Source organism: Desmodus rotundus, chromosome 3, assembly GCF_022682495.2.
Source record: "Desmodus rotundus isolate HL8 chromosome 3, HLdesRot8A.1, whole genome shotgun sequence".
Classification (NCBI taxonomy): Eukaryota; Metazoa; Chordata; class Mammalia; order Chiroptera; family Phyllostomidae; genus Desmodus; species Desmodus rotundus.
In genome coordinates this window covers 185,547,393-185,574,316 of record NC_071389.1, presented here as the reverse complement: position 1 = coordinate 185,574,316, position 26,924 = coordinate 185,547,393, and the positions used below count along the sequence as shown (strand labels likewise).

The 26,924-nt window shown below is 36.8% G+C and overlaps 1 protein-coding gene across 4 annotated transcripts in view; it reads right to left on the bottom strand.

Moving 5' to 3' along the window:
• Positions 1 to 6,140: 6,140 nt before the first annotated feature.
• SCYL2 (SCY1 like pseudokinase 2) overlaps positions 6,141 to 26,924 on the bottom strand; it is a 58,058-nt gene continuing 37,274 nt past the window's right edge. For all 4 annotated transcript variants that reach the window (XM_045187229.3, XM_024579089.4, XM_045187230.3 and 1 more), the window contains 8 exons: positions 23,508 to 23,621; positions 20,388 to 20,520; positions 18,428 to 18,546; positions 13,195 to 13,295; positions 11,868 to 11,934; positions 11,626 to 11,718; positions 9,955 to 10,074; positions 6,141 to 8,929 (listed from right to left, as the gene is read on the bottom strand). In XM_045187229.3, coding sequence (XP_045043164.2) covers positions 8,282 to 8,929; positions 9,955 to 10,074; positions 11,626 to 11,718; positions 11,868 to 11,934; positions 13,195 to 13,295; positions 18,428 to 18,546; positions 20,388 to 20,520; positions 23,508 to 23,621 — 1,395 coding nt within the window. In that variant the 3' untranslated portion in view covers positions 6,141 to 8,281. The remainder of the gene's footprint in view (positions 8,930 to 9,954; positions 10,075 to 11,625; positions 11,719 to 11,867; positions 11,935 to 13,194; positions 13,296 to 18,427; positions 18,547 to 20,387; positions 20,521 to 23,507; positions 23,622 to 26,924) is intronic.

Sequence of the window (26,924 nt, the reverse complement as noted above, 5' to 3'; positions counted from 1 at the left end):
TGAAATGTTCAGTGAAGCATACATTATTAGCTACAAAATGATACTATACTCACTCATTCTGCTCCTTGCCTTGCTGTCATCCCTGGCTTAATCTAGTAGGAAGTGTTTTAAGCAGCTGAAATTAATTCCACTTTTCCTGGTAATCAAGTCATTTGACCAGAGTTGCCTTAATTCAAACACTTTCATATAGTCTCAGAATTCAGAAGCACCTTGGGAGTCACCTGCTCTAATCCCCTCCCCAGTGTGTCCAATTTAATTTGGGAAAATGTCATTCCTAAGTAATCATTTGACAGCATCAAAAACTATTTTAAAAAGGCTCCTGGCAAGGCTGAGCTCAGGCCCAAGTCCTCTGAAGAAGCCCCCCCAACGCCCTAGTCTAGACGGGGCAGCTCTCCTCTGCGACCGGTCACAGCACGTATCACACTGTCCCGTACTTGTCTGCTTACTCGGCTACCTTTATAACCACAGTGCAGATTCCTTGAGGTTAAGGCCCGAATCTCCATTACTATTTGTCCCAAGAATCTCACACTGCCAAGCCTAAAACCTGTATTTTCACTTTTTTTTTTTCTGAAAAATAAAGCTATTCAAATCATGCCAGGTGAGATACCTGTTCTTCGTTCCAGCAGGTTTTATTTTAGACGCATAGGTCTCTCATAAGGAAGGTGGGGATAGGTACTGAGCACCCACCCTGGGCCGGGAGCCTTGCCGGGAGCCTCACAATTGTTACCTCATTTACTCCTAATGAGGTAAAGAGTGAGCCGCATTGCACAGCCGGAAAAATTTAATTTGATGGGTGAAAGACAAGATAGAAACTCATTCACTCCACATATTTATTTCTACTCTACCTTGTTCTAAATTGAGACTTTCTAAGAACATGATACAAAACCTGGAGAAAGAAAAAAAGGAAATCAGAGTAAGAGAGACATAAGAATTTTAAAAATCAGTAAAGCCAAAGGGTAAGTGCCGAACAACGAATATTTTTAACCTCCTACATATTGGCTGCAGGCAGCCTGCAAATTTGCCTGAACCCGCCCAACTGTGATTTGTTACATTACTTGGAGATTTTAAAAGGGCAAACCAGTTGCTTAAAAGCACATTTACTCCTGAACTGAACCCTGGAATTTCTCCTGTGGGTCCTCAAAGAAGCTACTGTATGTTAAGAGTGAACCAGCGTCATTCCTGACACGAACACCGGTTTCGCAATACAGTCCAAAGTTAAGTGTAGTAAAGGAACTTGATGTGTGGCCCGAACGCGGCAGCCAGGCACAAAGGTCTCCACGGTAGGCTTCATTTCAAGAGCAATCGCTGGATTATTCCATTTCTGGTTTCCTCCATAAACATTTCTCGAAAATGAGATTTTGAACAGTGGGCAAGAGAGCTAAAGGTTTTCTGATGAGTAAGTAGGGTACAGGCAGCACTGCTGACTACGGGCAGGTCCCTGTCGTCCTTGGAGCTGGGGCAGAGATGCCCCCCCTCCTGAAGCTGGAGCAGTCCCATGGGCATACCGCCCCCACCAGAGGCCTTTCCATTGCTCCACAAAAGTGATGTTAAGAGCACCCTCTGGTAGAGACAAGATTTTCTTAAAAACAATTTTGGATCTGTACCAACACATGACAATTGTTAAAGCATCCCGCCCCCCTCCCAACAGTATAAATGTATCCCCATCCCTATAGCATAAATAATTTTCTCTTGAATTAAAAAAAGCCCTTAAAAACGAAACCCAACTTTATCTGACTCCATCTACGCACTCTGTATGCTTCTGGTGTGCCCATGGAATGCCCCACATCTAACTTTCATTTGACCACTGGATGTAGAAAGACTGGCAAGCTTTGAAGGACACAGACTTGGAAGAGACCTGCATGAATGTTAATTCCTACGTTCAAATTCTAGACATTAAAGTCTCGATCTCATTTACTTTTATATGAAAGTCAAACACTGGCTTTCCTAACAATCTAGGCCATTACACAAAGGAATGTACCCAAAAAGTAGAAAAGAAAAAAAAGATAAAAATTGGAACAGCATCAAATAGGTATAATTAAAGTAGCTAAAGTGTATTTCCTTGACAGGCACGTTTCAAAAGAACTCCTAAGAAAGGAAAGTTTTTAACATAGGCTAGGTGTATACATGTGATTCCACATGGCCTTTGCGAGCAGCTTAAGTACAGCCCTCGTTTAAAATAGCTTAGTAGAGACTTCCAGCCAAGATGGAGGCATGTAGGAAGATACACTTTGCCTCCTCATACAACCGAAACAAATTTAAAAACAAAAAACCCCCCCCACAACTGCCAGAAAATCTAACTGTATGGAAGGAAGTCTGACAACCAAGGAGTTAAAGAAGAAACATTCATCCAGACCGGTAGGAGGGGTGGAGATGGGCAGCCGGGGTGGAGAGGACTGGCAGCAAGGTGGCGGCTGGAGGACCTGGGCAGGCTAGACAACAGCTGGTGGAATGGGCAATCCCACATCTGCATGCAGATAAACTGGGAACTGGGGAGCGAGACAGATCACACAACCCAGGGTTCCAGAGCCAGGAAATAAAGCCTCAAAACCTCTCGACTATAAAACCTGTGGGGGCTGGTTGCCATGGCAGGAGAAACTCCCAGTCTTAGAGGAGAGCGTTCATTGGAGAGACCCATAGGGTCCTAGAATGAACACAAACCCACCCACCTGGGAATCAGCACCAGAAGGGCCCAAGTTGCTTGTGGGTGGCAGGGGAAGTGACTGAAAGCTGGCCGAGAGCCGAGCAAGCAGCATTGTTCCCTCTCAGACCCCCTTCCCCACATACAGCACCAAGGTGGGTTGCCCTACCCTGGTGAATACCTATGGCTTAGCCCCTTACTATGTAACAAGCACACCAAGACAAAAAAAATGCCCAAAGAACAGATCAAAGCTCCAAAACTAGAAGTAAGTGATGAAGAGATAGTCAACCTATCAGACGCAGAGTTCAAAACACTGGTAATCAGGATGCTCACAGAAATGGTTGAGTATGGTTGCAAAATAGAGGAAGAAGTGAAGGCTATGCAAAGTGGATTAAAGGAAAATGTATAGGGAACCAACAGCGAAGGGAAGGAAACCAGGACTCAAATCAATGATTTGGGCCAGAAGGAAGAAATAAACATCCAACCGGAACAGAATGAAGAAACAAGAATTCAAAAAGTGAAGAGAGGTTGGGAACCTCTGAGACAATTTTCAACGTTCCAACATCTGAATTATAGGGGTGCCAGAAGGAGAGAGGAAGAGCAGGAAATTGAAAACTTACTTGAAAAAATAATGGAGAACTTCCCCAATCTGGCAAAGGAAATAGTGTTCTAGGAAGTCCAGGAAGCTCAGAGTCCCAAAAAAGATGGACCCAAGCAAGCACACACCAAGGCAAATCATAGTTACATTACTCAAGATTAAAGATAAGGAGAGAATTTTAAAAGTAGCAAAAGCAAAGGAGACAGTTATCTACAAAGGAGTTCCCATGGGACTATTGGCTGATTTCTCAAAAGAAACCCTACAGGCAAGAATGGGCTGAAGACATTTTCGAGGTCATGAGAGGCAAGATCTACATCCAAGATTACTGTATCCAGCAAAGCTATCATTTAGAATGGAAGGGCAGATAAAGTACTTCCCAGATAAGGTCAGGTTAGAGTTCATCCTCACCAAGCCCTCATTACATGAAATGTTAAAGGGACTTATCTAAGAAAAAGATGATCAAAAATATGAACAGTAAAATGACAACAAACTTGCAAGTATCAACAACTGAACCTAAAAAACAAAAAGAAATTAAGCAAACAACTAGAACAGGAACAGAATCAGAGAAATAGAGATCCCATGGAGGGTTATCAGCAGGGAGGGGGAAGGAGGAAAACAGGGGAAAAGGTACAGGGAATAAGAAGCATAATTGGTAGGTAGAAAATAGACAGGGGGAGGGTAAGAATAGTATAGGAAATGGAGAAGCCAAAGAACTTACACGTATGACCCATGGACATGAACTAAGGTGGGGGAATACTGGTGGGAGGGGGATGCAGAGCAGAGGGGAATAAAGGGAAGGGAAAAAAATGGGACAACTGTAATAGCATAATCAATAAAATATATATAAAAACAAAAAGAAAAAATAGCTTAGTAAACTCAGGAGTAGGAGTGTATCAGAGGGTGAGGTCAGGAGACAGAAACCACAGCAGATATTTGAACAGGAATATTTTAATAATTGTTAATGAGGTGATTGATTATTTAAAAGCATAAAACAGGACTTGGAGGAGTGCAGAAGTTACAGCTGCAAAAAAAGCAGCTACCACCTCTGAAAGTTAAAAAAAAAGGAACTGAAGACTAGGAGGGGCTTTCTTCCTCACCAGTCAGTCCCCCAGAGTGGGAAGACAGCTAGCTGCCTGAGGAAATGGCCAAGGGACCATGGAAGCAGTTCAGGGAGCTGCTCCAAAGTGGCTGCAGGGCTGGCAGCGTGGCCTAAGGCACAGTAAGCGGGAGCTCCTTTGCTAGAGCCCCTGGGCTCCTACAAAAGGAAATGGAGAACCAAAACCCAGAGTGAAGTGTCTTCTGGCTGCTATTGCTTTACACTGCTGCCTTAGGGCCCTCTATCTATGAAGCCTGCCACTCTGTCACGGGGTGAAGCAGACAAGTTGAGTCCCACTCCAGTGTTACTGGACTGAGAGGGATGAATTTGGAGGCAGAAGACAGTAAGATCGTAATTGCCATAGTTCAGTCTTTTGGCTACTCAGTTTCCACATAGACCTACACTGCCTAATACAGTAGCTACTAGTCACACTGGCTGCTAAGCATCTAAAATGTGACTAGCCTGAATTGAGGTGCAAAATATATATTAGATCTCAAGGGCCAGGTATACAAAAGAATGTAAAATATCTCATTAAATTTCCTATCAATTCCATGTTAAAATGATATTTTGGCTTTATTCCATTAAATAAAACATACTGTTAGAATTAATTTTGCCTATTTTAAAAAAATGTGGTACTAGGAAATTTAAAATCACGTACGTAGCTTGCACCCCAGGTAGTTAAATCCTCTGAGTAGCTGGAGCGACTTGGCTGCTTTGGACCAAGTTTCCCGGATCCAACAAACTCCATGTTGGTGAAATGGCTTTTTGCACTGCACCTCCTCCTCCTAGAGGTTATGCTTTAGTTCTCCACACTGCAAGCACTGCTGACTCGGCCCCCCCAGCCCTCTCTCTGCACCCACAATTCAGAGAAGCAGCCCAAAGGTTCTCACTGAACATTTGTTCTGTCATTTCCCTCTGCCTCAATTTTTCCAATGTAAATGTATTTATGGTAACCAGTAAGGATTGAGCACACACTTGCTACATAAAACAGCTTCTACCAAAGCTACTCCAGAAGAATTCAATACAATAAAGCACATAAAGGATGCAACATGGTAGAGAGAATGGGACTGCAGATTAGAAAACAATCTAGTTTCTCTTCCTGGCTCTGACCAACTGAGGAAAGGCCGTGTAAATCCCTGGCCCTGTTTCTACGTCTGCTTGGAAAAACATAGGGCTGAATTATTTCACTTTTATTCAAACTACGACTTGAAATCCTTTTAGAGATTGTAATGTGTGTTTTTTTTTAAATAAATAGTATAGAATAAAAAATTCAGGACGTTTTCTGAAACTTTTGTTTCCAGTATATATTTTACATACTGGTTTGCATTATAAGATACATTTCTCAGTGAATGTCACAGTTACAGTTTGAAAGCCACTGACATAATCTTTTAAATTCCTACACAGTGGTTTGTATTCTTGTAATTTGTTTTGCTCTAAAATTATTTCAAGACCAGTAAAACACAAAGCATGAAATCACAACTTAATATGGAACGTTTGATCAAAGCTAAAATTTATTTGGTGCGTACTCTGTGCTTGCTATCAGGTACTTTCACATATACTTTTCCTTTAATATGTAAAAGCAACCATGTGAGGTATTTTACAGGTTAAAAAAAATAACATAACAAAAAACTACTTCCTTAACTTATTCAGGTGAAAAGAAGGGTCATAGCATTCCAAATAAAAAACAAACCAAGTACACGGTCAATTTCCCTTTCCTTTTATACATCCTCTACCTATATCACACATTTTAGTATTAGAAGAGCCAATTCAAATAAAAGGGGATCTTTCCTGTAATTTTGGTCTACAGGTACTTTTCAACCTACCAATCTTCTGCTCTAAGCATAAGGAACTGAAATATGCTGTCAATATCTAAAATAACTGTTAAGGTGATCGAGTACCTTGAAAATTCTGTTCACATAGAAATACAAGCCTAAAAATAGAACTATTTTTCAGAGGCAATTTCTCAACAGAAAAAGGCAATGGTAACAGTTCAATTGTTGAAAATTATTTAAATAATATACCTTCGAGGAAATAAAGTGTAGGGAAAAATTTTCTGAAAATGTAGCACCATACCTCAATAAAGGAGCAAATTTCAAGATGTGAAAATTACCTAAGAATTATATACCATATTTTTCCAAATAACCTATTTTTATATTTAGAAGTTCAAAGTATATGTATTACATTAAGCTTTCCTTCTAACTAGAATTCAACATACTGACATCAAAGTATTTTACAAAATAAAAAGCAATTTCCTAATAAACAGTGACTACTGAATTGTTACAAAGAAAAACTCTTTAACATGAAGCAATTTTATTCCATGTAAACTTTTCTCAAGAGAAATATTACTGTGTTACAAACAAGACATAATCTGGTCAAGGTGTGAATGTGCGTGTTGAAACACTTGGTCTTCCCAGTGCTTTTCATTTCTCGGCTATTTCTTCAGCAATCCTGTGAGTCCTTTCTCTAAAACCATGGAACGAAGTACACAGCTTACAGATAAACCAGATGTAAAGCTGACTTCTTATTTTTTAAAGTATGCTCTTACTGAATGCTGCCAGCAAAATTAGCATCAAATTACACTTTATAATCAAGTTCCGTGCGGTTAATGAGAAATTTAGTGTATGTATACATATATATTTCAATGAATAAACAGTATCAGCACACTAAACTGCATATGGTTTATTTCAAATAATTGCTGGTTTCAGGTATTTAAAAAACCACAAACTCTATGGCAGCAACTATAATATATAAATATTTCTCTGAAAGATCATTTTAAAGTTATCATATAATGATGGAATATAATTTAACAAAATACAAATCACATTTATAGCATAAGGCTCCAACTGTGATTGAATGAATTATCAGCAAATCAAAGAAAAATATTACTAGGAAAGAAGTAAACTTCAGTTGTGAGGTCAGACTTTATCATGGTAAGGTCAAAATTGATCTCTTGGTAGCCAGAAGATACAACTATTCATTTTTATAGAAGTTTATTACATTTGAAACAATACAGCAGAAATCTCAAAACTTCACTCATTAAATATAGTTTAATTCTTACAAATCTCCTTTTGAAAATGCAATTCATGTGTATTGCAACCTCAGAATTGTGAATTCAGATGAAATATGAAGGCAGCAGTAAGGGAAATCACATCAGCACAAACCAGTACATACCTCTTCTGTCTGTGATACCATAGGAAAAACTGATTCTAAGTATATCCAAGTAAATGCAAAAAAAAAAAAAACATTACTATTTGAGGCAGACCATGCTAAAATATAATTTACAGTGATTAATTTGCATTTAAGATGGTTAATAACGCCTTTAGTTTGAACCAATGAAATCAACATTACGTTAAATTTTGCTCAGTCTTTTGTACTAAAGGTCAGTTCATCTGAGAAGATTGGAAAAAGCAAGTGATCTGATCCCTCTCTTGTTTTGCTTATTATTTCCTCACTCAGTCACACTAAATGCAAACAAATCAATACAGCATCAAGATTTTTCACATATTAAAGTGAAGACTAATGACTTGTAAAGGCAGACTGTGTACCATGTAGTATTTAATAGATAAAAATTGCAATTACCATCAACTAGATTTTTTAAAATAATACCAGGTTTTCAAGCAAAATAAACATTTGATTTAAAAATTCTGCTATTCAAGATATTCGAGTATCTTTTTTTTTTTTCCTCTTTGAGATAGGTACAGGTTGGGTCTTTAAAAAACCTGAAGAGAATATGGTAAGAGACAAAAAAAATCCTCAATGCTTTAAAAATGCTTTCTACCCTTAGAGAAGTCCATAAACCACTATGCTGGCATGGAAACAGGTGTTTTCTGTCTTAGAACCACTCATTTTCCCACAGAAGCAGTTCCTCCAGGCAATCTGTATAAAGATGTAAATCAGTTCACCCATGATTAGAACTGAAGCAATCCTTCAAAATTAGGGGCAATACACCTCACCCAAAAAGATCTTTTAAATCATTGCTAGCTGAGCTGCTATTGGTCATAGTAGTTGGTGGCTGTGCAAAGTTCTGTGGATTAAAGAAAGGGTTAGCCTGCATCCCAAAGGCAGATTGTCCTATCATGTTCATCTGTGTTCCCATTACTGAACTGCCCATACCTGGAGACCCTTGAGGAGGTGCAAACTGATTAAGCCACTGACTTGGTTTCTGTTGTGATAACTGGTTCATGCTAACTTTGGGTTTCTGAGGGCCAAAGAGATCATTAAGAGCAGACATATCTGTGGGTCTTTGTTGAGTCTGCTTTCCACCAGCAGGAGGAACCCCCACAGCACTGAAGTTTGGCAAAGTAGAAGGTGTTCCCAGTGGCATCGTGGTCACTCCAGGAGTGCTTGGACTACTGAAGAAGTTCTGGTTTGTATTAACCGGCATGTTGAATCCTGAAGTCTGAAAGCCCATGTTAGCATTTAGGCCATTTGTCAAATTTCTCTTTGTATTATCAATTGGTGTAGAAAACATCATGCCAAGGCCCATGGGAGGAACAGAAGTGAAGGTACTTGAAGCAGAACTTTTAGGGATACTAACAGACAGGCTGGTCAAAGATGACATATTATTATCCATCAATGTGTCTGTCAAATCCTTAGTCTGAAAAACATGAGGGAATTACTTCATCTCCAAGAATTCCAAATTACTTTATAATGAATAAATACCTGATAGAATACACTATAACGGACAAGTTAAAATTAAGCTCAACAGTCTACAACAAGTTGACAAACCAAGGCCCAGAGGCCAAATCCAACCTGCCAGTACATATTTCTGTGTGTTTCTTTACAAATGAACATTTGTAAACAATTTGCTGCTAGGGAACACTAATTTTGAACTCAAATGCAATAGTCTCCTCCACCTTCCCCAAAATAGAACTGTATTCTTCTCATTAGTAAATCCATTATGACAAAAAAGGATACTTTAACATTTTTATATTTTTAACTTTATCAAAATTTTGTGAAAATTTTTCTATTATTATGTAAGTAACTACAAAATATTCTGGATTTTGCCTCTTGGCGCACAAAAAAAATTTTCTCAGAATTTCAGTGATGAAGAAGAGACAACAAAAAATATGTTGAGAAAGCTTTGAAGAAAAAGTTATTCTGAAACCAGTAAGAATGTAAATCTCAACAAGCAGGGACATTAATTATTGCCACAGTAACAGCACCTGTAACATTGCCTAGAACACAGTAGCAGGTAAATACTGCTCAGGCCATATAAAGAATACTCCTAATCAAGTTACAAACTCAACTATAATTAAAAAGCCAAAATTTGAAAATTACTTTTGTTTAAAAATACATAAATGCATGAATATTATATTCCTGATCATTTCAAAGTAGTTAGTGTTGCATTAGTACCATGGCACCTAATATTAAAAAAAAAAAAAAAAAAAAAAACTGTCCTGTTCATCTAGCTTCCTCCTTATTGGTAACAAGTATTATCTTGAAACATATACACCAGGCAGGCTATTGAGGAGTTGTTGGAAAATCTGCCCATACTTTTTAGAAACTGTATAGTAAAGTATTCTTTAAATATATTATACAAACCCCAAAGAGATTAAGTCCTATACTACCTTACTCCTTAAGAATGGTATACTTAAAAAAAAAAAGGAAATGAACTCTGACCTGTTTGACTGGAGCGATAGGTGTGTGCACTTGGGGTTTCAGAGGCTGCTGGCTTTTCAACTTCTGTGCCTGCTCCTGTTCTTTTGCTAATTTTTGTTTTTCTTCAAGTGTAAGTGATGCCTTAAAAAATTAAAATTAAAATTAAAATTAAACTGGCAACATCATAATTCCATTTGAAAAACAGCAGGTTTCTTATTTTGTAAAGTATGTCTTAGTATGTTTCACAATACCTGTATTGGTGATTGCAACAGGTAAGTTATGTTTCAAATTAACTTTAAACAAACTGCAGTGAATGATTAACTTTAGGTAGAAACTCACAAAATTTGTGCTAAAATATTTCCGATATGAAAATAATTATTTTAAAACCATTCATTAGAAGCATATTTTTCCAGACAATGAGAATATAACTGGATGATTTTATTTTATAAAATTGGGAGATTCTTGCTGAACTCTAGTCTATGAGGGGTGACCCCCAAAAACCTGGAATTTATTTCTAAAAAACTGTGTATTTATTCTTACATGTTTAAACTTCAGTCACCATCAAAGTACTCTCCATTTGATGCAATAACACCTACCTAGATGTTTTTCCTGCTGCTCAAAACAATGTTTGAACCTGTCAATTTTGATGCCTTCTAGTGCTTCTGCCATTTTTTGTTTCACTTCTTCCACATCGGCAAAATGTTTCCCTTTGAGAACTTTTTTCATCCAGGGAAACAAAAAAAGTGATCTTGGGACAATATCGGATAAATATGAAGGATAGGGCATGGGGTTATGCCATTTTTAGTCAAAAACTGCTGACCACTCAGCAAAGTGTGGGCAAGGTGTGCTCGTAAATCACTTATCATGACATGGGCAAACACATTAAAAGAGTTTTCAAAAAAATTTCACTGAAGCCGAATGCAGCCTCTCACAACAATGCCAGTTGGTACATGGATACAGATGGGTTCCTAGAACACGCACCTTGTGGGGGAAGCCTATAATACAATGGGCTCACTCTCCAGAAAATAATTCCAGTTCTTTTGGGCCCCTCCTCATATCTCACTCCAAAATTATTTTAGGAACTCATCAAAAGGCCAGGGAAGAAACAGCTCCTTTCACAATGGCTGCATCAAATTTGATGTTTGTCTTTTTCTTTTACCAACTTTGCTAAACTATAAACTCACAGAATGTTCTCTTATAGTTTTGTAAACCACAATGTCCAGTAGCTCCATGGCTTTACCCACACAGGTACTCTTATGTGCTGAATGAAGAGAAGAAAATTGCTCTCAGCAGAAATTCAATATTGAAGGATTTTTTAATACTGGATGCTAACCAATATTTCAATTGGAAAGTGTAATTTTATTGTTTATTATTATTTGAAGTCAGAAGCAGAAAAGAGGCACAGAACTTACCAAGGGCTGTGACTGGCAAAGTACAGCAGAACGAACAGGGGAGTCAGGCAATCTAGAAACGTTACCAGGTGGGCTGCTGAGTAATAAAGCAACTAAAAATCTTAAGTATTTTTATTCTCAACATGGGTCAGCTCATGTTCCACTGATAACTTCTAAATTTCATAAAACTAACTAAAGAATATTTCTTGTTAAGATGCTAAACACTATTTCCCAACAAAAACCTATTTAGAGGAAGTCCTATTATATATATAATACGAAGAACTGTAGTGAAGAAACGTACTCTTTTATGTTTATTCTGTAACACGTCCTCTTTATTTTCTGATTCACCACTGGTCAGAAGGTCTGCTCCAATATTGTTAAAGACTTTGTCAATCTGATGAAATAGAAAAAAGTAAACCGCTTAAAGGACATCAAAAACATTTGTGATTTTACTTCTTAAAGAGCAAAACCCTTCCCCCAACAAATAAAGCAGGATGTCAAGCACTTTTTACAAAAACTTAAATAATCTAAATGTCTTCTTACCTGAGACCCAACATTTGTAACTTTTGTCTCCTCTGAAGCATTCATTTGATTTCCTATATCCAAAGATCTGCGCGAAAATTAAGAATTATGACAGAGCAATAAAAAGAAATGCATATTTTTAAAATACTCATACTAAAAATAGTTCATACACATTTAATTTATTAGAACCTAAACAAACTGCAACTTCATTCTTCATTCTACAAAACTTTTTCACTATTTACTAGTAGTAATGTCTGCTTGCCCCCTAAATTAACATCCGTATACAAGTCTTTTTTTTTTTTAAACTCAACATTTGAGATTTACTGGAAAATTTACTCAGGATGTCACAAAATCAGGCAAGTAAGGCTCTTACTATCCTGAGAGCCTTACAATGAGAGAAAAGATGTAATATGGGGAAAAGTTTAGAATCTGTGGACTCTTAATAATAAATGCTACAACCACTGTGATGTGGACCCGATCCATGCCTTGCAAAAAAAGAGGATTTAGGTTGGAAGAAGGAAAAGAGACGGTTCATTTATACTGCAAGTACAGATACTAGATATTAAGTTATAAATTTTTTAAATTATTTTCAGGGTTTCTATGTTTATATACTCAATCCACCAAACATAGTATCAATATATACATCACAGAATACTTAGAGCACACAAAGGCTATTTCACATCATTCTATAACACACCTTGTGTGATTTACTTCCATAAGCCTTCATCTTACATTGGAGTAGAAGCTAAAAAGTTTCTTTTTGGTAACCTTGCTATGGTTCATATGAATTCCACTGATTTCCAGATGTCTTTTGGCTTAGGGGTAGACTTTAACAGATATCCTAAAACCATGTGCCCCCTCCACACCCCCAGCCCTGGGGCAAAGAATATAGCAAAGATTTGATTTTAATAACTGGCATTCTCCAGTGAATAATTTTCACCTTTTCTTTCTTTGAATATAAAATGAATGCTCCTTAAATGTTTCTGGGGTTACAGAAAAGAGAAAGGAAGAAACCAAAACACCAGGGTTTAACAGATTTGAAAATTATTTATAAGCGGTGCTCTTGATAACCAGTACCCTGAGTTTACAATGCCAGTGGCTAATGCTAACAAGAGATTTTCTCAGAAACAGAATTTTCGCTACATAGAGAAATACTAAGATTATATCATATTATACTTTTGTACTCAGAAATTACATTAGATTTTCAACAATGGTCTATTTTAGCTCAGTTCAACTTAATATGCTGGAAATTTTTTGTCGAGCTGAAAGCCATCAATTTTTCTAGTCCATATTCCAGAAAATTAATAATGTGCCTACACCACATGCAATTCACATGCAACCTACTTACTTCTGCTGTTCTTGCATTATATGAAGTTGCTCCAGTTTAGTCTTATGTTCAGACTCCAATCTATTAAGCATCTCTTTAATGACGGAAATGAAAGAATTGAACTGGTATAACAAGAAACAGATATGGTTACAATGTTTCAAGTGAGCAACAAATGTTAACTAATAGGATAATTCAGCAAGTAAATCATAATATTCCCCATTTTTACCTGAATATGACCCATTCATACCATTGATGTCACAAAACAGTATATTTAAACTCAGCATATCATAGCAAGCTTTTACAATATCTTAGTATGGTGGTGATATAACTGATGACCTTTTAAGTTCCAGAAAACATGTCTTAATTTTATATCCTGATTGTCTAACACCTATTACTCAGGGACATTATATAAATCCATCCCCAACAGTTATTACATATTGGTTTTCCTAGAATAATCCAAAATCAACCATCTAAATTTGTGTACATTGAGAAACAATATGCTTAATAACAGATAAAAAATTACCATGTATTCAGATTGTTATAAAAATGTTTGGCCAAAATAAAACTTGTTTTTCTGAAAAGTCAGAAATACTACATGTACCTAATTTAATAATTAAAGTTCATAAAGTAAATCTAACACTATGTCTTAATGTAGCGGTTAAACTTAAATAATTTGTATAGTGCCCTTCAGGATCATCATAAATAATTTATTTGAATAATACCATCTATTACAGAAAAAAAATCTAAAACTGCTTTCTTTCTCTCCCCAAATGTCATAACTATACCTTTGGGCTGGGTGCTTATACATACACTATTTCATTAACCTCACAAGTCTTCAAAGTTGGTTTACTAATATTTCTATTTTATAAATGAGGAAATTGAGGCTCAGCAAGAGAGAAAGTAACTTTCTCGGAGACATTAAATAACTTACATGGCACAAGTAGAATTCCTCCTGCCTGACTCCAAAGTGTTGTTCTTTTCTACTATACATTACATTGCCTCTCACTGTGCTCTACCATCCACTTACCCTTCATCTTACCACGAGAGTAACAAAAGGCATGTTTCCTTACATGACCAACTCTCTGCTAATTAGTTTTTAAAACTTTTTAATGAAGTATAATATAACATGCTAATAGAAAAGTATACCGTATTTTTTGGACTATAAGATGCACCGGGCCATAAGACGCACCTAAGTTTTAGAGGAGGAAAATAGGGGAAAAAATTTTGAAGCAAAAAATGTGGTAAAATATTTAATAACATCCTTTATAGCAGAAATCCTTTTCTGCTTTTACATCTTTCCACAACTACGGTAGATTCAGCAGGAGACTATAGTACGCTATGGTATTTTTCTACAACAAAATACAGTAATGACAGAACTGTCAGCACTGTGTCCTTCATAGTTATGGGGGCGCTGTAGCTGAGCACATCAGTGGATGATGCACTGCTATGGGAGATCTGCTGCTGACACTGTTGTGGGGGATCTGCTGCTGGAGGGCCACAGGTTGTGCAACACTCTTGTATGGGGACAGCAGTTGTGCACAACCTGTGTGGCTCTGTAGCTGTTGCCAAATTACAGCTCCCATCATCCCAAAATGTCCAAATATGATGGGAGTTGTACTTTTGCAACAGCTGCAGGGCCATATTAACAGGTGACCCTGCCGTGGAATTTGCCTATATTAATGTTAATGGGGGACACACCAGTCATGTGATGGAGGCACATACGGGCACCGCAGGCTTTCTTCTCCTAACGTGCCTACACGGCCTGTACCCTCCTCCCTAGCTCTACAGCATGCCACAGCGGGACACCACTCCTGCCTCCCTCGCTTCGCACTGCCAGGAAACCTCCTCCTCCCAGCCCAGGGCCCACAGCATCACCCCACTCCTGCTGCCGCCGGCTTCCTGCAGCAGCACCCCTGCTCCTGCCTCTTCCCATTCCACCTCCGCCACTCCCCCTCCTCCCCTACCAGCGAGCCAGGGAAGCTACATTCGGACTATAAGACGCACCCCCATTTTCCTCCCAAATTTGGGGTGGGGACAGTGCATCTTATAGTCCAAAAAAATACGGTACATGTAAGTGCACATCTCAAAAAATCACAAAATGAATTTAACCAGTAGGCTTATGAAGAAACAGAACATTGGCAATACCCCAGAAGCTTCCTTCTGATCTCTTCCAGTCACTTACCACTCTCTCACCCTGAGTAAACACCAGTCTGGCTTCTAGCACATAGTTTTGACTGTTTTTATACTTTATATAAATGGAATCACTCAGTACATCCTCTTTTGTATCTGCCTTCATTTGCTCACCATTATGCTTGTGAGATTCATCCACATTGCACACCCATATTGTATGTAGTCGGTGCAAAAAGAGTTAGCGTAGGCCTGAACTGTTCTCCTTGGAAAGGCCTATTTACAAGGTTGGCCCTTGGCTGGTGTCCAGTGACTAAGAGGTTCCCACCATTAACCAATGATAGTGGCTCACTGTGCCTACCAGGGATGTCCCATGTCCCACCTTTTTGCGTCTCTGCACCACACTGGATGAACTGTCTTAGGCCACACATTAAATACACTGAGACACACAATCATAAGAAATCTCAAAGTGTGTTAAGTAAATTCATGATTTTGTGTTGGGCTGCATTCACAGCCATCTTGGACTACATGTGTCCCACAGGCCACAGGTTTGACACCCCTGGAAACTGTACAAAGAATATGTTTTATGATGAACACCTGCTTTCCTTCTGAGAGTCTGGAATTTGAGTACATGACGGGCAGAGGGTGCTACTTGAACAGCTCCCAATAAAAACTCCAGGCAGGGAGTCTCTAATGAGCTCCTCTGGTTGGCAACATTTCACACATATTGTCACAACTCATTACTGGGGAAATGAAGCACATTCTTCATGCCTTTAGCAAGAGATGACTCTGGAAGCTTGAGCCTTATCTCTGGCCCCAACTTTGCCCTCTGAGCCGTCTCCCTTTGCTGATTTTGCTTTACATTCTTTTACCACAAGCAATCACCCATGAATACAACTACATGCCGAGGCCTGTGAATCCTCCTAGTGAATCACTGAGTCTGGGGGTGGTCTTAGAAACTCTCCCCGAACATACGTTATGATTGTGTTTTGATTGCTGCACGGAATTGGCTACTTTTTAATCAAATGCTAAAAATATATTTTCCTAAGCTACCTAATCATTTTTGCATAATGCATAACACACTTAGATGATTTTCAATCAAAACTGACAGAAGAGGGCAGTCTTGACTTAGGAACCCTCCATAAACTGAACAGGAAAACAGACCACTCTAAGTTAGACCATGCTAACTATTCTGAAATGCCAGGAGATACGAATCAAAGTATTTCTGTTGATGAAAACAGGCCCCTAAAAAAAATCAACCATAAAGCTGAAGAACTCTAACACCATATTTCAAACAAAATTATGTATCCGAAAATAAGCATTTGGGGATATTTTTAAACACCCTAAATCATAAATATAAGAACTAAGAACAGAAATGACCCAAAGTTAAAGACTGTCTTGAACATACGATCATCCTATTCTTCCCCAATATTCACTGTGTCTCTTTTTTGCCAATCATAACTTTAACCATGCCATCCAAGATATGAAGAAAATATCAAGCCAAAAACTAAAATCTAAGAACACAAACTTTCAGAGGCTAACCCTACCACTTCCATAAAGTTTTGGATCTGATTTATGTCACACGTTTCTCTAATTTGAAAACTCCATTAACTCAATACTCTCCCCTATGCCCAGAGCTCTCTTGCTTAACTCCCAGCTTTGCTCTAATTCACTTGCAGTCCTTAATTCTGAGTCTTGCCTTCTTATCTGTTCCTGACACTCTCAGTTTAACAGTAACCCCTCCCAGTCTTTTCCCTCATACTTCATTAAACACCAGTTCTATGGTGAACAAATGGCGTCATTTCTCTGCACCTCAAATTTTCCCTCAATAAATATTTTTGTTTCTGGCACTGCACTAACTGCCAGGGATATAATGAAGAGTAAGCTATAATAACCAGCCTTCTGGGAGAGCCAGGCACTTAAGTACATGGCTGTGATAACTACAGTGATAAAGAGTTATGCAACAGAAACTACTATAAAGGACACATGGACAAAATCGAGGGGGAGGGTGGAGATGGGGAAGGGAGGTGGGTTCAGCTGGGTTGGGGTGGACGGATGGGGAGAAAAGGCATACAACTGTAATTGAATAACAATAAATTTTTTTTAAAAAAGTTATGCAGAGACAATTCTGTAATAAATTTTGAACACATTATCCCTTTGCTCAAGCATTTACCACACCCTTAAAATTTCAAGTATCTAAATCAAATAGGTATTTAAGACCTACCTATTCTAGTCTCAATTTATCCTTCTCCCACTACTCCCCTACTGTACTATAGGCATCGCTCACTCAAACTGGATCATTCATTCCCAGTGGCAGATAGACTGCAAGGTTCCCACTTATCGCCTCATTGTGCTACTCAAACCTCCGTGTAATCCCTCATCTTTGAGCATGGGCAGGACCCATGAGGTGCTTGCAACCAACAGAATAGGGCAAAGGTAAGTGGGATATAATTTCCTTGAGTACATTATAAGACTGTAACTTTCACCTTTCTAGCAGATTCTTTTTCTGCCTTTGATAAAACAAGCTGCTATGGTGGAGAAACCCATGAAGCAAAGAACTGACAGTGGCATCAAGCTAAGAGAGAGCTAGGGACTGAGGCCCCAATCCAACAGCCCAAAAGGATTCCCACCAATAACCATGGGATGAGCTTAGAAACAGATCCTTACACCAGGTGAGCCTTCAGATGACACCTGGCCTTTGACTGATGAGTAAGAGAAACTAAACAGAGAATACATGCTCTGGCTTGGCTGACCCGCAGAAACTGAGGTAAGTGCTTGTTGTTTTAAACCAAGTTTGGAGTGATTTGCTATGCGGCAGTAAAGAATACACATCCCAGACACATTACATTCATGTTTCTCTGTTCATGTATACTTCCCAGCCTCAAACATGAAGTAGTCCCAAATCCTACACATCTTTCAACATTCTGCTTATTTACTGTCTCCCAATGAAGCCGCCAACAATCCATCCTTCCACCTCACATACTCCATACTACGAACCCACAAGCTTTCACTTAACTCTGACATATTTTTCCTTATTTTACCAATGTTCATAAGCAATATATTTCTATACTTAATGCCAAAAAACAATAAGATGAATAAATTGAATAAAGCACAAAACTACTCCTACCTGATTGAGGTTAAGATTATTTTCAATACTCAGAGGAATAAGATGAGGCAATACTTTGCCAGCCAGCTGCTCTTTGGTGATTCCCAACTTCTTATGTGTAAAAGTACATTTGTAAATGCCTGACAGAAAAAAAATGAGAAAACTGTATAATTTAACAACACAAATTAGGAAAATAGTTCAGCTACGTGAAATCTCTTGGTAATTAGTATAGTTACAAATTTGTCCTTATCAGTACTTAGAATATGGATCAGAATGATTTCAGCTTCATCATCATTTAGATTTAAACACCATGACATATTGACCCTGTATTCTTTTAGTTTAAGAGCACCTTTAATAATAGTATACAAATTAAAAGCCTATCAGAACTAAGTACAGTTCTTACAGTGCAGCAGTAAGGTTACAGAATGCCCGCTGCCCTGCAAACACGTAGGTATATGTTTCAGACCTCTCACTCAACTGGAGACACCCATTTCAAATTGTTTAAGTCTACTCCTACACATTTATTCACATCTTTAGCCAATGACACGCAACGTATTTGAACCTTAGTAATTTAATTAAACTCCACACAATCCTCCCCTATGGTCTCACCTGTTCACTGGGACCTCAACTCTGCTGGTTACACCTATTCCACAAAGCCTTCATTAGGTCAACTGAGCACATTTACTCCTCATTCTCTAACTGGTTTTGTGTTGTAAGAGTTTTGTATATAATCCAAGACTTTAGAGCATACCATTTCTACTATTCTCCTGTTAATGTAGCACATGTCACTTACTTGTATATACTTAAAGAATAACTTAACTGTGAACTTACTGAATAAGTTCAAATACGCATTTGCTAGGCACTATGCTAATTACTTTCTCTTCAATTGTCTCATTGAATTCTCATAAGACTCCCTCCATTTATAATGATGTTATTTTTATCCTCATTTGATACATGAAGAAACAGACTGGGGCTAGGGCTCTTTCCACTATGCCAAACTCCTTCTCAAGAGAACTAATTTCTTTGAGCCCAAAACTTTCATACCATATCCCGGAAGTCCTACCATCTCCAGAGGTCCACAATAAATTACTTGCTGACCATTCCTGCAAATATTTGCTAAGAACTTTCTATAGACTGGACACTATAGCAGGTGTTAAAAATATATGGCTGAGCAATATAGTTTTTCTTCAAAATTAACAAAGAACTTCAAATTTAGTAAAAAGTGAACTTTTTATTGTTTTTGTGATTCACTAGTTGTGCCTGCTTCTATTAGTATAGCACAGCCCTGGCATTTCCAGATTGGGACTCTCATAGCTCTAACTACAAATAATTTCAGAGTTTCTTAACACAGTAATCTGTAATTATGCTAATAGAATAAAATGTGTTGTAAGGCCAATATGCTTCATCAGCAAATCACTTAACAGTGAAACAGAGTGGTTAAGATTTAAACATACCTAAATTGAAAACCAGCTCTATCACTTATCAGTTGTGTAATCTTCAATAACTTCACTTCTGAGCTTCAGTTTGCTATTGTAAAAGAGAAATAATAGTACCTATTTCTCACTGGATTTTGGAGAAGACAAAATAAGAAACATATAGAAAATACTTAGCATAGTGCCTCTTACAAATTGCATACCAAATGAACATTAGGTATTGCTGTTAAGACTAGTATCAGTATTTCAAGTAGTTTTGTTTGCCTCTCTTTTTTGGCACCATTTTACAGGGAAAACTATATGCTATCATGGTGTTTGTGAAGTAATGTTTCCCAAATGTCTTATTCCTTTGTAAATGTCAAGGTTCCACTGCTTTTGCTAAAATTAACACAAAGAAAATTTATATCATGGCACTTATCCCATCATTCTTCAATTACTGAGTGCTATATACCATACGTGAGAGTACAATGGTTCTATAGATTGAAAAATTTATTTGCATGACTGTAAAACAATTAAGTAGTATCAAATGATATTAAGTTTTCAGCTACCTAAAATCCCCATGAGGACTGCGGGTTCCTTGGATGGAATCTGTTGTAAGAAGGGCAGGATATCATCAAGTACAAACCACTTATCCAAGTATTCCAAAATCTTTCCTAAGCACACTAATGAATTTACACGAACCTATTAAAAGAGGTAAATTGCATTAGTCATTGAATGTCTTTACAATCTAGAACAAAATATTTAAGTGTAAATTTAATCTTCATATAATACATGTTAAAAATAACCCAAGAATAAGAGGTTGAAAAGCTCTCATCCTTTCTTAATATAGGAAACTCACATAATTACAAATGCCCCTGACCTGTTTCAGAAAGATTTGCAACGGCTTTACCAGGACACTAGTTAGCTAAAGCTAAGTAATGACTTTAAATTTTCTATTATTTTAAATAAAGTGGTTAGGGTCTGAGAAATTTCACTCTATGTGTTTACTAAGAACATTTCTTTGGGGATATCGGAATCATAAAAAGGACTGCATTCTCCAACTAAGTAATCGGTTTTACTGGGCTTCTACTATTTTTCTGTAACTCAGATTCAATTCATTCTTTTAATTTTTTAATTGTTTATTCTATTACAGTTGTCCCAATTTTTTCCCTTTTGCCCCCCTCTACTCAGCCCACCCCTCTCACCCAGTCAATCCTCCCTTTATTGTCCATGTCCATGAGTCATTCATACATGTTCTATGACTAGTCCCTTCCCCTTCCTTCCATCGTTCCCTCCTCCCTCTTCCTTTCCTACAGCTATCAGTCTCTGCCCTGCTTCCATGACTCTAGTTCTGTTTTCCTCATTAGTTTACTTTGTTCATTAGATCCCAGTTATAAGTGAGATCATATAGTATTTGTCTTTCGCAGACTGGCTTATTTCACTTAGCATAATAGTCTCCAGTTCCATTCTCAGGTTCAATTCATTCTTTAAATATTTTAATAACATGTAAAGAGAATCTATATTTGTACTAAATAAAGTTTCTATTTCTAAATATATATTTAATACAGTTATTAAGACCTATTTAGGAGCTCTTTTATCAAAATTCTATCATTCATTTGACTCTTTTGATAAATATTTCACACCCTATTTTTTCATCTGGAATTTGTTAAGATAAAATACTCAGCCAGGATCATAGGAATAAAACTCCACTTTTCAAAAAAAGTAAACTAAGAAAAGTAAAAAACAATTTAGCTTACAAAGCACTATATTTCTGCAAGAAAGATGAAAAAATTTTCTGAAAAATAATGTATAACTTTTCTGAAATTCAAACACACAGGATATTATAAATTCAAAATGATATCTAAAGGCTAAACTTGCTCTTAGTTTTATAACAGGAATCGCTGCATTCTTTATGTGTGTGTGCTTATGTGCTTAGGCTTATGTGCACACACACATACCATAAAGAGAAACTGGAGAAAACATTTTACTTTCACTTTCTTTTATGATGTATAAAATATTACTCATATAAGTCATGAATAGAGCTCTTAAAGCATTTTACCTAACTGTGCATACAATTTATTTTTTCTTTTTTTTCAGGGAAGCTTATTGAAATATAATTCTAACTCATGATTCATGTTTCAGGAATTTCCTAGGTAGATCATTTAAACCTTAGAGTTTATACCTATGAATGCAATTCAGGCACTCACATTTGCCACTCCAAAGGGAAAGGCAGTGACTGTGACATAAAATGCAAATCCATTCCAGTTACTGTTCTAAATCCATTCATTATAACTCCTTATAAACAGCAAGCCTTTAATGGCTTGGCTGGCATCTTAAAAAGGAATATAAACATCCTGGGGCATTACAGGTCATTTAAGTATCCATGCGTCCCATCTTACTGTGCAAACGGAGAACTGAACTAAAACATCTGCTTTGATAAATGTACGCTGCCATGAAATATAGTATGGCTTATGTGACTTTTTAAAGGGCATTTGGAAAAGTGAATTTTAAGCTCTATTATCACCACCTAGTTTGAAATTTAATATTAACATTACAAAATTTCAGAGAAGTGGACTATTTAATGTTGACGAAAGACACTCAGAGAGGTTGAGTGCCCTGCCCCAGGGGCACAGGGATAATTAGCAGCAGAGTCAGAATAAAAGCTTGGGTTTTTTAACTTCATTTCATACATATTCATTTCAGTAAACAATGATATTTTTTTCCTACTTCAATGCTGTTTTCCACTCACAGCCTTTCTACCAAAAAAAGAGAAACCCTAAAACAACAACAACAAAAAATCCATGAACAAAAATGGATTAGATGGCTGTAAGGTAAAGTCATGTCATTTAAATTGCTTTTGCCTATAAATCTATTAAATTACAAATATTTATTTTTAAACTCACATTTCACCAAAAAAGAAAAAGATGAATGAAATATCCAGAGAACTATCTTTACCAAATGCAAATTTAATCGGTCAGTTGAAGGAAGGCTGTTTTTCCCTTTTTTCTAAAGCTGCTATTTGAAGAGAGTATTCAGTGTTACTTCTGTAAAGAAGTATCAGTGAGATAATTCTTATGACTTACAATTAGAGAAAAGGCTGGGGACATTTACTGCCTCCAATATGAGACAATGAGAACTACGTTGTTTATTCTACCTTTGACTACCAAGTAACTTAGTATTGAAATTCTGTATTCAAAGAAGGTAACTACTCTTACTATAGATTTTTGAGTACAACTATTCCCCACTTATACTCTTATTAACTTATTGTTTATTGTATGCTTTACTTTTTTTGAATGTAGGCAAGTAAGTGAGAAATAAAAAAAATTAAGAGTAGATAACTAAAAATAAAGGCAGTTTATAAAAGGAGTCATTCAAAAAGCTTTTAGGCTTATACACCAACTTAAACTCTCATGGTTACTTTAAAACTACCAACAAATAAATTGTGAGTTAAAGTAGAAAAGGATTAAGAAAAAGAAATCACTCAAATTTTCTAATGATGCACTCAATAGGGAGTAAGATCAGGGATGTACTACTGTAAAGTTATGTATCAGGAAAAACTATAGCTATTGCTTACTTTTATAGTACTGTACAGGTTACCTAAAGCCACAATATGAACAAACTATAAAAGGAAAATTATTTCAACCAATGAGAAACAAAAGAAAAACAAAAATTAATATGCAATTACTTACAGCAAGGGAAGATGTTTGTAGACATGCATTTTTAATTCTTGGTATCAAGGCATTTTTCATGGATGGGTAGTCTATAAGATTTGCAAAGGTTGGAATGATGTTTAGACAGAGTTCCTATTAAGAAAATTAATGGGATCAATCTTAGGGACTCACCTTTTCTCTCACATGTTAAAAAATATTTTGCATTTGTATGGCTAATTTGTTACATGGTTTACAATAAACTTTTATGTATATTATATCATTTGGTCCTTTCAGCAACTATTTGAAAGAATGTTATTTCCAGTTTTCAATTTTACAGATGAGGAAACAGGCTCAGAAGGCTTATTCAAAATCATACTAGATTATAAAACTAGCATATGGTACCAAAATTCCCTGATCTCATTCTAATTTCTTTCCATGATAAAACAATTCTTTATTTATTTTTGAAAACAAGAAACTTCAGAACGCCTAAGTTTTGCTATCTTGCACAGAGAGGAAAAATTAAAAACAAAGTCATGTAAAACTATTCCACTTAAGGGATTTCTTAGCTGTTACATATATCCACATGATGGGACATAATACCAACATTTTTAAAAGTATATTTTAAAGGACTGTTTAATAATATTGGAGAGAAAATGCAATAAGACACTATTATATAGTCCCAATTTTTAAAATTTGTACGTACATGTGTCTGTTTACAGGCTTAGAAAAAAAGACTGGAAAAATATACCTAGAAATGTTAACTAGGCATCTCTGAAAGAAGATTTTAATTTTCTTTATATTCTTAAGTACTTCTAAATTCTGAAACTTAAGCAAGTATAACTCATAGAAACAGGAAAACTTATTTAAAATATTCTTGTTAACTAATGCCATGACATAGCATAAATAATTGAAACTGGTAACTCTGAATGAGGATAATAGGAAAAAGGAGGATGAATGATAAGTGGATTAAATAAAGTAAGGAAAAGAAAAACAATGGCTGAGAACTAACTGGCTGAAGAACATCCCAGATACCTTATATGGGTCAGAATGATCTTTGTAGCAAAGCATAGAAGAGATTACTAAAGAAAATGGAAGTATCAATGTGTATCAGAGAAGGAGTTATTGACAATATTTGGTAAACAAAGACACTCATTTGTCATCAGCAGATAGAAACCAGTTAACCACTGAGACTCTTGTTATCAAAATACTGGGAAGCCTTTTATTTAACTTATTCCCAGATTTTCAAAAGGCAGATATAAGAGAGTTATATGTTTGTATCCACTCAGAACTGTAATAATTAAGTGAGTGGTATCACTGAGGATAAGATATACAAGCTACATTCAAGAAACCATTTTTCCACAGAGGGGAGAGAATAAACAAGAGTGAGAATAATCAAGTCAGTGAGATGCTGTGCTCCTGTTACCAGAGAGACCTCCTTAAGAAAGATGTTTTTAATTGATGGGGGGGAGGCTGGCAAGGGGGCAGAGAGAGAACTTCGATGTACAATCCAGCAAATTACAAAGAGGCAAATCTTGAATCATGATTAAATCACTTAGCAAAAGGAGGGGAGAGCTCTCTCCATAGGAGAAGGTACACTGAAGAACCTAAGAACAGGAGATTGCAACTGGATTTCAGAAGTTACTTTCTAGCCATGTGCCTGTGTGAAGCTTGGGGGAAAGATTTTTGTTTCTAGTTCTTGCTCTAGGACAGGCTGTCAAACTCATTTTCACCGGGGGCCACATCAGCCTCGAGGGTACCTTCAAAGGACTGAATGTAATTTTAGGACTGTATAAATGTAACTACTCCTTAACAGTTAAGCAAGGGGCTCAGTGCTGCTGCTGGGTAGAAACAAGGTGCCGGGCCAGATAAAACAACAAGGTGGGGAGCACCAGATTCGGCCCCTGGCCCTTGTGTTTGCCACCTGTGCTCTAGGACTCTCCCAAAGCTTACACAGGCTTTAACTTTATCAGACTCTTACCAAGTAAGGTTGATACTAGTTAACTGGACTGGTGATTAACACATATTAAATAATGTCATAAATGTTGGTTTAACTATTCAATAAAATACTGGCTGATACCTATTGGCAAAATGAACTCCCTTCCTTATAAAGAAAAATGGCCTTTTTATGTCACTTAACCTTCTCTCTCCTTCCTAATCTCACTGAATATAAAACCAGGCTGGCTACACAGGGCCTGTGGGAACATTTCAAGAAGCTGTAACTGACAACTCCTTTGGAAAGAGCTAAAAAGTAAATGTATATATAGTACACTAACCCTAATCATCCCATGTCATTTGGACAAAGGCAACTTATCCTCACCTTTAAAAAGGCATGATCTCATAAAGAAAAAAACTTCAACCTCAACTTCACAACTTGAATAAACAAAAGAACTTAGTAGACAAAGACTGAACTGAGTCAAAAAAAAAGTGACCTTATATATGTGGCATTAGGCTCACATTAAAAAAAAAAACTTTGGCCCTGGCTTGTGTGGCTCAGTGGTTGAATGCCGCCCTGAGAATCAAAGGGTCTCCAGTTTGATTCCCAGTCTAGGGGCACATGCCTGGGTTTTGGGCCAGGTCCCCAATAGGGATCGTGTGAGAAGCAACCACACTTTGATGTTTCTTTCCCTTTCTTTCTCCCTCCTTTCCCCTCTCTAGAAAATAAATAAAATCTAAAAAAAAAAAAAAAAAAACTTTGGTTAATAACTTTGAAAAATTAAAATTCTATATTTTTCTTATAAGTGTACAGAATTTCTATAGTAGCAAAGAATCTATAAATTTAAATATGAAACCATTTTTACAGTGGGACATTCTTAACATACATATCAATTTTCCAATATAAAGAAAAAATGCAAAAATAAATTATACTTTTAATAGTAATTTAAGTTTTTTTTCCAGACAGAGACCCCTAGAACTAAAATTTTAACAGCAAAGCTACAAAACTAAGTTTGGCAAAGAACATGATGTTTTAACATCACCTTTGTGACACGAAAGCATGACTATAAATGAATTAGGAATGATTACACTAAATTCCTGTTTGCTGTTCTACCTGCTATGCATATTAGTTTCAATACAGAAGGAACATTTCTGAATAGAAGATTATGTTACCAAGCATGAAAGAAAATTATGAGTATGGGAAGAACCTACTTAATGTTTTTATGTGAAAAAGACACCTATATATTTAACATTTTAATTCATATTAATTATTTACGGAAGAAAGTACACAATAATTTAAACTGCAATCAAACCTTCCAGAATAATACATTTCTGATAAGTAAAAGCAATGAATCATTTTACTTAGTTATACAGGTACTTGTCAATTGATTCTTCAAGTTACTTAAAAGATCCCCTCCATCAAGGGAGAACACAGCAAGATGTCGGCAGTCTGCAACCCAGAAGGGGGCCTTCACTAAAACCTGGCCATGTTGGGACCCTAATCTTGGACTTCCAGTCTCCAGA